At 40.6% G+C, this 11,433-nt stretch overlaps 1 protein-coding gene across 1 annotated transcript; it reads right to left on the bottom strand.

Moving 5' to 3' along the window:
* Positions 1–9,656: 9,656 nt before the first annotated feature.
* LOC125093083 (glyceraldehyde-3-phosphate dehydrogenase-like) lies at positions 9,657–10,829 on the bottom strand. Its single transcript, XM_047717771.1, has one exon. The coding sequence runs from the start codon at positions 10,765–10,767 to the stop codon at positions 9,766–9,768; it is 1,002 nt and encodes a 333-aa protein (XP_047573727.1). The 5' UTR covers positions 10,768–10,829; the 3' UTR covers positions 9,657–9,765.
* Positions 10,830–11,433: the final 604 nt, after the last annotated feature.

Here is an 11,433-nt window from a genome sequence, read left to right as displayed (position 1 = left end):
TCTTGTTCTCTGTGAATTAAATAAATAAATCTTAAAAAACAAAAACAAAAAACCAGATGTGTTTATTCAGATGATTCAAAGACTCCTAAAAATCAGTAATCTAGACCAAACTACATGATTTTTAGGAAATCAAATGAGATAAAATAACCCCACAGCAATGGGACACCTGGGTGGCTCAGTCAGTTAAGGTCTCACTTTTTTTTTTTTAGTGTTTTTTTTTTTTTTAAAGATTTCATCCATTCATTTTGACAGAGAGAGAGATCACAAGCAAGCAGAGCAGCAGGCAGAGAGAGAGGGGGAAGGAAGCAGGCTCCCCGCTGAGAAGAGAGCCTGATGTGGGGCTCGATCCCAGGACCCTGAGACCATGGCCCGAGCTGAAGGCAGAGGCCCAACCCGCTGAGCCACCCAGGCACCCCAAGGTCTCACTTTTGATTTCAGCTCAGGTCATGATCTCAGGGTTTTGAGATTGAGTGCCACATTGGGCTCCTCTCTAAGAGTAGAATCCGTTTAAGATTCTCCCCTTCTCCCTCTGTCCTTCCCCTGACTCCTGCAACCTCTCTCACAATAAACAAACACAAATCTTAAAAAAAAATCCAAAACAGTGAATTATAGGTTTTATTTTGTGTATGCTAACAGAATATCTATCCTTAGTAAACATGAATACAAATCAAACAGGTGCAGCAAATGTAAGATTTTGCTCAATCTCACTTTGCCACTGTGGTTTTAGAATTTGTTTGGAAAGATGGGCCAGTGAAAAGGAATGCTTAGCCCTGATGTCACTGTCAGCAGAGCCCTTCTTTAGGTCATTATGCTATGCTCTTGGAAAAAAAAAATAACCAAACTAAAAATGCATTCAAAGATCTGAACATCTATTGTTACAGGACTTGCTTTTGCTGAGAAATCTCTGCTCATTTGCAATCAATGTCTCTGATACAGGACTTTCTGATTTTCTTCTGTTCAGACATTTGAATTAAATTTATGAAGCAGTACAAGGAAGGATGAATACATAAACCATTCTTTAGGTACAACTAACAGCAAGCATAGCACTCCAGCTGAATTATTTTATCCAGTACAGAGATATCCTTCCCATTGCGATCCCCTTGGGCATTTATGCAGTAATCACCTATGAACTACTAGCTTTAAATTGCAGGCCTTGGAAAGACTCCAATTAGATAAATTCAAACATCTTTATGATTTCAATTTCTGCAAACCAACACAGAATCTGAATCTCTAAATGCAGAACTCCCATTCAAGTGGAAAGTAGGAGGAATAATGAATTTAAACAAAACAAACCAAAAAAATAAGACCAGAAGGGACTAGAGCTATTTTATTGCCTTATTCATCACTGATACTGTCCTTCTTTTAGAGGAATTGAGAGTTTGTATTTAATATCCAATTTAGCTAAAATCTGTTAACATTACTGAGAGTATAATTTGATTCTTTCCTAGTTGACAAATTAAATTTGTCAAATTAATATGGTTTAAAAGTGAAGATTAAAGGTTCATTAGCCTAAAAAGACTCCAGGTAAATTGTCACTTACTGCTTCATGAAAACATTTGTTCAGAGCTTAGAATGTAACTATGTAATTTCCTCAGTTCATCTTTTCATGCAATATAGTGTCTCTTACATTCTGTTTGTTCTTACTCTTGTTCTTACACTTTTTCTAGTATTAGTTGTTTCTTCATTTTTTCTCTCTTCTCTTATCTATTCTTTTTCTCTCCAGGTCTCCTCCATATTTTATCATTTATTATATATGTGTATCTTTGTGTGTGTATGGAACCATGTGTAAATATATTTATGATGTGTAATATATAGATTTTATGTATTATAAGATATACTCCCCTATCTTTAATAAGAATTTAGAATGTTGATTTAGAATATGCAGGGCCAAAGATGTGTTTTCTGGTCAGTGAAATTAGAAAGAATCAACCAAATTATGGATCTTTTTTTAGTTAGTGTTTTCTGATGTGCTTTAGAAGGAGGAAAAAAAAAAAAAGATTTGGAGTCTTTAGTAAAAATACTGTTGGTTAAAGTATATGTAACACCAAAATATATGAGATATCAAGATGTATAATCTACAAATTCTTTTATAGGATTGCTTAAATACTTTGGTTTCCTTTATAGCAATATATGTGCCATTTAAAGAGGCCGTATGTGGAAAAACTGGTTACTGCCTCTTCATAAAACATTTCCTTAGTTGCCTTATAGGACAACTTCCCTGACTTTTTTTTTTATTTTAATTTTAATTTTATTTATTTTTTTAATTTTATTTTTTATAAACGTATAATATATTTTTATCCCCAGGGGTACAGGTCCGTGAATCATCAGGATTGCACACTTCACAGCACTCACAATAGCACATACCCTCCCCAGTGTCCATAACCCCACCCCCCTTCTCCCAACACCACTCCCCCCATCAAACCTAAGTTTGTTTTGTGAGATTAAGAGTCACTTAAGGTTTGTCTCCCTCCCAATCCCATCTTGTTTCATTTACTCTTCTCCTACCCCCTTAACCCCCCATGTCGCATCTCCTCTCCCTCATATCAGGGAGATCATATGATAGTTGTCTTTCTCTGATTGACTTATTTCGCTAAACATGATACCCTCTAGTTCCATCCAAGTCGTCGCAAATGGCAAGATTTCATTTCTTTTGATGGCTGCATAGTATTCCATTGTGTATATATATCACTTCTTCTTTATCCATTCGTCTGTTGATGGACATCTAGGTTCTTTCCATAGTTTGGCTATTGTAGACACTGCTGCTATAAACATTCGGGTGCACGTGCCCCTTTGGATCACTACGTTTGTATCTTTAGGGTAAATACCCAGCAGTGCAATTGCTGGGTCATAGGGTAGTTCTATTTTCAACATTTTGAGGAACCTCCATGCTGTTTTCCAGAGTGGTTGCACCAGCTTGCATTCCCACCAACAGTGTAGGAGGGTTCCCCTTTCTCCGCATCCTCGCCAGCATCTGTCATTTCCTGACTTGTTAATTTTAGCCATTCTGACTAGTGTGAGGTGATATCTCATTGTGGTTTTGATTTGTATTTCCCTGATGCTGAGTGATATGGAGCACTTTTTCATGTGTCTGTTGGCCACCTGGATGTCTTCTTTGCAGAAATGTCTGTTCATGTCCTCTGCCCATTTCTTGATTGGATTATTTGTTCTTTGGGTGTTGAGTTTGCTAAGACCTTTAAAGATTTTGGACACTAGCCCTTTATCTGATATGTCGTTTGCAAATATCTTCTCCCATTCTGTCAATTGTCTTTGGTTTTGTTCACTGTTTCCTTTGCTGTGCAAAAGCTTTTGATCTTGATAACATCCCAATAGTTCATTTTTGCCCTTGCTTCCCTTGCCTTTGGCGATGTTCCTAGGAAGATGTTGCTGCGGCTGAGGTCGGAGAGGTTGCTGCCTGTGTTCTCCTCAAGGATTTTGATGGATTCCTTTCTCACATTGAGGTCCTTCATCTATTTTGAGTCTATTTTCGTGTGTGGTGTAAGGGAATGATCCAATTTCATTTTTCTGCATGTGGCTGTCCAGTTTTCCCAACACCATTTACTGAAGAGGCTGTCTTTTTTCCACTGGACGTTCTTTCCTGCTTTGTCGAAGATGAGTTGACCATAGAGTTGAGGGTCCATTTCTGGGCTCTCTATTCTGTTCCATTGATCTATGTGTCTGTTTTTGTGCCAGTACCATGCTGTCTTGATGATGACAGTTTTGTAATAGAGCTTAAAGTCTGGAATTGTGATGCCACCAACTTTGGCTTTCTTTTTCAATATTCCATTGGCTACTTGAGGTCTTTTCTGGTTCCATATAAATTTTAGGATTATTTGTTCCATTTCTTTGAAAAAAATGGATGGTACTTTGATAAGAATTGCATTAAATGTGTAGATTGCTTGGGGCACCTGGGTGGCTCAGTGGGTTAAAGCCTCTGCCTTCGGCTCAGGTCATGATCCCAGGGTCCTGGGATCGAGCCCCACGTCGGGCTCTCTGCTCCACAGGGATCCTGCTTCCTCCTCTCTCTCTCTCTCTCTCTGCCTACTTGTGATCTCTGTCTATCAAATAAATAAATAAAATCTTTAAAAAAATGTGTAGATTGCTTTAGGTAGCATAGACATTTTCACAATATTTATTCTTCCAATCCAGGAGCATGGAACATTTTTCCATTTCTTTGTGTCTTCCTCAATTTCTTTCATGAGTACTTTATAATTTTCTGTGTATAGATTCTTAGTCTCTTTGGTTAGGTTTATTCCTAGGTATCTTATAGTTTTGGGTGCAATTGTAAATGGGATTGACTCCTTAATTTCTCTTTCTTCTGTCTTGTTGTTGGTATAGAGAAATGCAACTGATTTCTGTGCATTGATTTTATATCCTGACACTTTACTGAATTCCTGTACAAGTTCTAGCAGTTTTGGAGTGGAGTCTTTTGGGTTTTCCACATATAGTATCACATCATCTGCGAAGAGTGATAGTTTGACTTCTTCTTTGCCGATTTGGATGCCTTTAATTTCCTTTTGTTGTCTGATTGCTGAGACTAGGACTTCTAGTACTATGTTGAATAGCAGTGGTGATAATGGACATCCCTGCCATGTTCCTGACCTTAGCAGAAAAGCTTTCAGTTTTTCTCCATTGAGAATCATATTTGCAGTGGGTCTTTCATAGATGGCTTTGATAATATTGAGGTATGTGCCCTCTATCCCTACACTTTGAAGAGTTTTGATCAGGAAGGGATGCTGTACTTTGTCAAATGCTTTTTGAGCATCTATGGAGAGTATCATATGGTTCTTGTTCTTTCTTTTATTAATGTGTTGTATCACATTGATTGATTTGCGGATGTTGAACCAACCTTGCAGCCCTGGAATAAATCCCACTTGTTCATGGTGAATAATCCTTTTAATGTACTGTTGAATCCTATTGGCTAGTATTTTGGCGAGAATTTTTGCATCTGTGTTCATCAAGAATATTGGTCTGTAGTTCTCTTTTATGATGGGATCCTTGTCTGGTTTTGGGATCAAGGTGATGCTGGACTCATAAAATGAGTTTGGAAGTTTTCCTTCCATTTCTATTTTTTGGAACAGTTTCAGGAGAATAGGAATTAGTTCTTCTTTAAATGTTTGGTAGAATTCCCCCAGGAAGCCGTCTGGCCCTGGGCTTTTGTTTGTTTGGAGATTTTTGATTACCGTTTCAATCTCCTTACTGGTTATGGGTCTGTTCAGGCTTTCTATTTCTTCCTGGTTCAGTTGTGGTAGTTTATATGTCTCTAGGAATGTATCCATTTCTTCCAGATTGTCAAATTTGTTGGCGTAGAGTTGCTCATAGTATGTTCTCATAATTGTCTGTATTTCTTTGGTGTTGGTTGTGATCTCTCCTCTTTCATTAATGATTTTATTTATTTGGGTCCTTTCTCTTCCCTTTTTTTTTTTTTACAAATTTTTTTTTTTTATTTGACAGAGAGAAATCACAAGTAGGCAGAGAGGCAGGCAGAGAGAAAGGAGGAAGCAGGCTCCCCACTGAGCAGACAGCCCGATGTGGGGCTTGAACCCAGGACCTTGGATCATGACCCGAGCCGAAGGCAGCGGCTTAACCCACTGAGCCACCCAGGCGCCCCTCTCTTCCCTTTTTGATAAGTCTGGCCAGAGGTTTATCAATCTTATTAATTCTTTCAAAGAACCAGCTCCTAGTTTCGTTGATTTGTTCTATTGTTTTTTTGGTTTCTATTTCATTGATTTCTGCTCTGATCTTTATGATTTCTCTTCTCCTGCTGGGTTTAGGGTTTCTTTCTTGTTCTTTCTCCAGCTCCTTTAGGTGTAGGGTTAGGTTGTGTACCTGAGACCTTTCCTGTTTCTTGAGAAAGGCTTGTACTGCTATATATTTTCCTCTCAGGACTGCCTTTGTTGTGTCCCACAGATTTTGAACCGTTGTGTTTTCATTATCATTTGTTTCTATGAATTTTTTCAATTCTTCTTCATTTTCCTGGTTGACCCATTCATTCTTTTTTTTTTCAAAGATTTTATTTTTTTATTTGACAGACAGAGATCACAAGTAGGCAGAGAGGCAGACAGATAGAGAGAGAGGGGGAAGCAGGCTCCCCGCAGAGCACATAGCCCAATGTGGGGCTCGATCCCAGGACACTGGGACCATGACCCGAGCCGGAGGCAGAGGCTTCAACCCACTGAGCCACCCAGGTGCCCCGACCCATTCATTCTTTAGACAGATGCTGTTTAGTCTCCATGTATTTGGGTTCTTTCCAAATTTCCTCTTGTGATTGAGTTCTAGCTTCAGAGCATTGTGGTCTGAAAATATGCAGGGAATGATCCCGATCTTTTGATACTGGTTGAGACCTGATTTAGGACCCAGGATTTGATCTATTCTGGAGAATGTTCCATGTGCACTAGAGAAGAATGTGTATTCTGTTGTTTTGGGATGGAATGTTCTGAATATATCGGTGATGTCCATCTGGTCCAGTGTGTCATTTAAGGCCTTGATTTCCTTGTTGATCTTTTGCTTGGATGATCTGTCCATTTCAATGAGGGGAGTGTTAATGTCCCCTACTATTATTGTATTATTGTTGATGTGTTTTTTTGATTTTGTTATTAATTGGCTTATATAGTTGGCTTCTCCCAAGTTAGGGGCCTAGATATTTAAAATTGTTAGATCTTCTTTTTGGACAGATCCTTTGAGTATGATATAGTGTCCTTCCTCATCTCTTATTATAGTCTTTGGCTTAAAATCTAATTGATCTGATATAAGAATTGCCACTCCTGCTTTCTTCTGATGTCCATTAGCATGGTAAATTCTTTTCCACCCCCTCACTTTAAATCTGGAGGTGACTTCGGGTTTAAAATGAGTTTCTTGTAGGCAACATATAGATGGGTTTTGTTTTTTGTATCCATTCTGAAACCCTGTGTCTTTTGATTGGGGCATTTAGCCAATTAACATTCAGGGTAAGTATTGAGAGATATGAATTTAGTGCCATTGTATTGCCTGTAAGGTGACTGTTATTGTATATTGTCTCTGTTTCTTTCTGATCTACTTCTTTTAGGGTCTCTCTTTGCCTAGAGGACCCCTTTCAATATTTCCTGTAGATCTGGTTTGGTATTTGCAAATTCTTTCAGTTTTTGTTTGTCCTGGAAGCTTTTAATCTCTCCGTCTATTTTCAATGATAGCCTAGCTGGATATAGTATTCTTGGCTGCATGTTTTTCTCATTTAGTACTCTGAATATATCATGCCAGCTCTTTCTGGCCTGCCAGGTCTCTGTGGATAAGTCTGCTGCCAATCTAATATTTTTACCATTGTACGTTACAGACTTCTTTTCCCTGGCTGCTTTCAGGATCTTTTCTTTGTCACTAAGACTTGTAAATTTTACTAATAGGTGACGGGGTGTGGACCTATTCTTATTGATTTTGAGGGGGGTTCTCTGAACCTCCTGGATTTTGATGCTTGTTCCCTTTGCCATATTGTGGAAATTCTCTCCAATAATTCTCTCCAATATACCTTCTGCTCCCCTCTCTGTTTCCTCTTCTTCTGGAATCCCAATTATTCTAATGTTGTTTCGTCTTATGGTGTCACTTATCTCTCGAATTCTCCCCTCGTGGTCCAGTAGCTGTTTGTCCCTCTTTTGCTCAGCTTCTTTATTCTCTGTCATTTGGTCTTCTATATCGCTAATTCTTTCTTCTGTCTCATTTATCCTAGCAGTGAGAGCCTCCATTTTTTATTGCTTTACCTCATTAATAGCTTTTTTGATTTCAACTTGGTTAGATTTTAGTTCTTTTATTTCTCCAGAAAGGGCTTTTATATCTCCAGAGAGGGTTTCTCTAATATCTTCCAGTCCTTTTTCGATCCTGGCTAGAACCTCGAGCATCATCATTCTGAACTCTATATCTGACATATTGCCAGTGTCTGTATTGAGTAGGTCCCTAGCCTTTGGTACTGCCTCTTGTTCTTTTTTTTTGTGGTGAATTTTTCTGCCTTGTCATTTTGTCCAGATAAGAGTATATGAAGGAGCAAGTAAAATACTAAAAGGGTGGCAACAACCCCAGGAAAATATGATTTAACCAAATCAGAAGAGATCCCAAATCATGGGGGGGTGGGAGAAAGGGGATAAAAATTAGTTCAGAGAGGAAAAAAAAAGAAAGAAAGAATTAAAAAAAGAAAATGAATAAAGAAAAAACATATAAAGGAAAAAAATATATATTAGATAGTTAAAAAACGTTAAAAAAAGAAAAGGATAAAAGTTAAAAAAATTTAGCAGAAGAAGATAAAAAAATTGAAAAAGAAAAAAAATTAAATTAACTGCAAGGCTAAAGAATCATGGCGAGAAAGCCATGAGTTCCATGCTTTGCTTTCTCCTCCTCTGGAATTATGCTGCTCTCCTTGGTATTACACTCCTTGGTAGGTGAACTTGGTCCTGGCTGGGTTTCTTGTTGATCTTCTGGGGGAGGGGCCGGTTGTAGTGATTCTCAAGTGTCTTTGCCCCAGGCGGAATTGCACCACCCTCACCAGGGGCCGGGCTGAGTAATCTGCTCGGGTTTGCTTTCAGGAGCTTTTGTTCCCTGAGCGTTTTCTGTAGAGTCCTGGAGGACAGGAATGAAGATGGCAGCCTCCCAGTCTCTGGCCCAGAGGAGCCAAGAGCCCAGGGCCCCACTCTTCAGTGCACCCTCAGAGAACAGCGCCCAATTACTCCCGTCACCCTGGCCTCCAGCCACGCTCCGAGCTGACTGAGCCTGTGACCGGTTCAAGGTCACCCCGAGCTGAGAGTCACTCCTCAGTTCTGTCTCTGTAGCCGGCTTCCCCGTTCTAATACCTGTAAGCTCTGCCACACTCAGACACCCCCCGATCCTTCTGTGACCCTGTGGGACCTGAGGCCACGCTGACCCCGTGTGGGCTTCACCCTGGTTAAGCCTCTGGAGCCATGTCCCTCAGCGAAACAGACTTTTAAAAGTCCTGATTTTGTGCTCCGCTGCTCTGCCACTTGCCGGGAGCCAGCCCCTCCCCCCACGGTCTATCTTCCCGTCGCTTTGGATTCACTTCTCCGCCAGTCCTACCTTTCAGAAAGTGGTTGATTTTCTGTTTCTAGAATTGCTGTTCTTCTTCTCTTCGATCTCCCGTTGGATTTGCAGGTGTTTGCAATCTTTAGATAAGCTATCTAGCTGATCTCCTGCTACCTGAAGTAGTCTCAGCCTGCTCTTTCTCCACCGTCTTGACCTCCTCCCCCCCTGGTTTTCCTTTTATCTCACTGGGTTCTTGTGTTCCTCTTGCTTATTTTCCTTTTATCTATGACTATTTAAAGTTGGATGATCCATGGAGGTATTTCTTAATCTACTTCTGATTCCTGAATACACTCAGTTAGTGATCTAATGAAATTTTATAGCTGTAAGTAACATCAGTAAGGTAATACCATCAAAATTTATCTGCAGCCAAACATCCTATATGAAATTAAAATTCAAAGATCTAACTGCTTACTTGACATTTTCATTCGATATTTACTATCTCAGTTTAGCATATGCAAATTAGAACCCATCATTAATTATTCTGTCCCCAATCTTTTTTTTTTTTTTTGGCTGGGTACAGTATACTTTATTGATGGTACATGACAAGGTAGGGCTCCCCAAGCCCCTCCCCTTCTTTAGGGGGTCTGGGATGGAAATAGTGGAGGTTGGGAGATTCTCAGTGTTTTGGGGGGTAAGTTAGGGCAGGGATTCCCCAGCAGCTGAGGGCCTCTCTCTTCCTCTTGCTCTGGCTGGGGCTGGTGGTTCAGGGGGCTCTTACTCCTTGGAAGCCATGTGGACCATAAGGTCCACCACCTGGTTGCTGTAGCCAAATTCATTGTCATACCAGGAAATGAGCTTGACAAAGTGGTCATTGAGAGCAATGCCAGCCCCAGCATCGAAGGTAGAGGAGTGGGTGTCACTGTTGAAGTCGCAGGAGACAACCTGGTCCTCAGTGTACCCCAGGATGCCCTTAAGGGGGCCCTCTGATGCCTGCTTCACCACCTTCTTGATGTCATCATATTTGGCAGCTTTCTCCAGGCGGCAGGTCAGATCCACAACAGACATGTTGGGGGTGGGGACACAGAAGGCCATGCCAGTGAGCTTCCCATTCAGCTCAGGGATGACCTTGCCTCCAGCCTTGGCCGCACCAGTGGAAGCTGGGATGATGTTCTGGGCAGCCCCTCGGCCGTCACGCCATAGCTTCCCAGAGGGGCCGTCCACAGTCTTCTGGGTGGCAGTGATGGCATGGACGGTGGTCATGAGTCCCTCCACAATGCCGAAGTTGTCATGGATGACCTTGGCCAGAGGAGCCAAGCAGTTGGTGGTACAGGAGGCATTGCTGACAATCTTGAGGGAGTTGTCATACTTCTCATGGTTCACACCCATCACGAACATGGGGGCGTCAGCAGAAGGAGCGGAGATGATGACCCTCTTGGCCCCGCCCTTCAAGTGAGCCCCAGCCTTCTCCATGGTGGTGAAGACCCCAGTGGACTCCACAACATACTCAGCACCAGCATCGCCCCATTTGATGTTGGCGGGATCTCGCTCCTGGAAGATGGAGATGGACTTCCCATTGATGACAAGCTTCCCGTTCTCAGCCTTGACTGTGCCGTGGAATTTACCGTGGGTAGAATCATACTGGAACATGTAGACCATGTAGTTGAGATCAATGAAAGGGTCATTGATGGCGACAATATTCACTTTACCAGAGTTAAAAGCAGCCCTGGTGACCAGGCGCCCAATACGGCCAAATCCGTTCACTCCGACCTTCACCATCGTGTCTCCGGCACGCGGCTGGCACTGCACCTGAAGATGCGGCTGTCTGTCGAACAGGGAAGAGCAGAGAGCCTGTCCCCAATCTTTTTTACACTCATCATACCCTACCTCATTTAATACAACTTTATCATTCTAGTTCAGGCCAATTTTAGAGATTTACTGATATTCTCTATTCCCTTTGTAAAACAAATTGGATAGCCATTGTATTTATTTTTCATTACTAGTAGGTGAATCTTGAGGAGTCTGCATTGATCAGTTGAAAGAATGGTACATTAAACAGATAACTCCAGTGGTACCAAAAGGATCCATATAGAAATCATATAGCAATATATCAATAATATTACTTAATTAAATACTTAATTAAATATTTAAACATTATATGAAATGACAAATTTCTGAAAATATAGGGTTGTTTTTTCCTATGAAAATCAAGTGGAGAGATTTCAGAAATATAGATGATGATAGGAAAATTCTTTTTGAATGTGTATAAAAGAGACATCTTGAAAAGTTTGGGAGAAAAGAATGACCTGCCAGGAAGAAAATAATTCTTCAAAATAGCTGGGTGGATGGGGAGACTAAAGATCTGTATTAGATTACAAAATTGGCTACAACTGTTTGAAGTTTCTTTCTTCAACATGTGGAACATGTACTCACACTCTTGAATTT

The sequence above is a fragment of the Lutra lutra genome, chromosome 2 (assembly GCF_902655055.1).
Source record: "Lutra lutra chromosome 2, mLutLut1.2, whole genome shotgun sequence".
Lineage (NCBI taxonomy): Eukaryota > Metazoa > Chordata > Mammalia > Carnivora > Mustelidae > Lutra > Lutra lutra.
This window is presented reverse-complemented; position numbering and strand designations above follow the sequence as displayed.

Coding starts and splice junctions, on each gene's coding strand:
- LOC125093083 (XM_047717771.1), bottom strand. CDS start 10,767: ATGGTGAAGGTCGGAGTGAACGGATTTGGCCGTATTGGGCGCCTGGTC.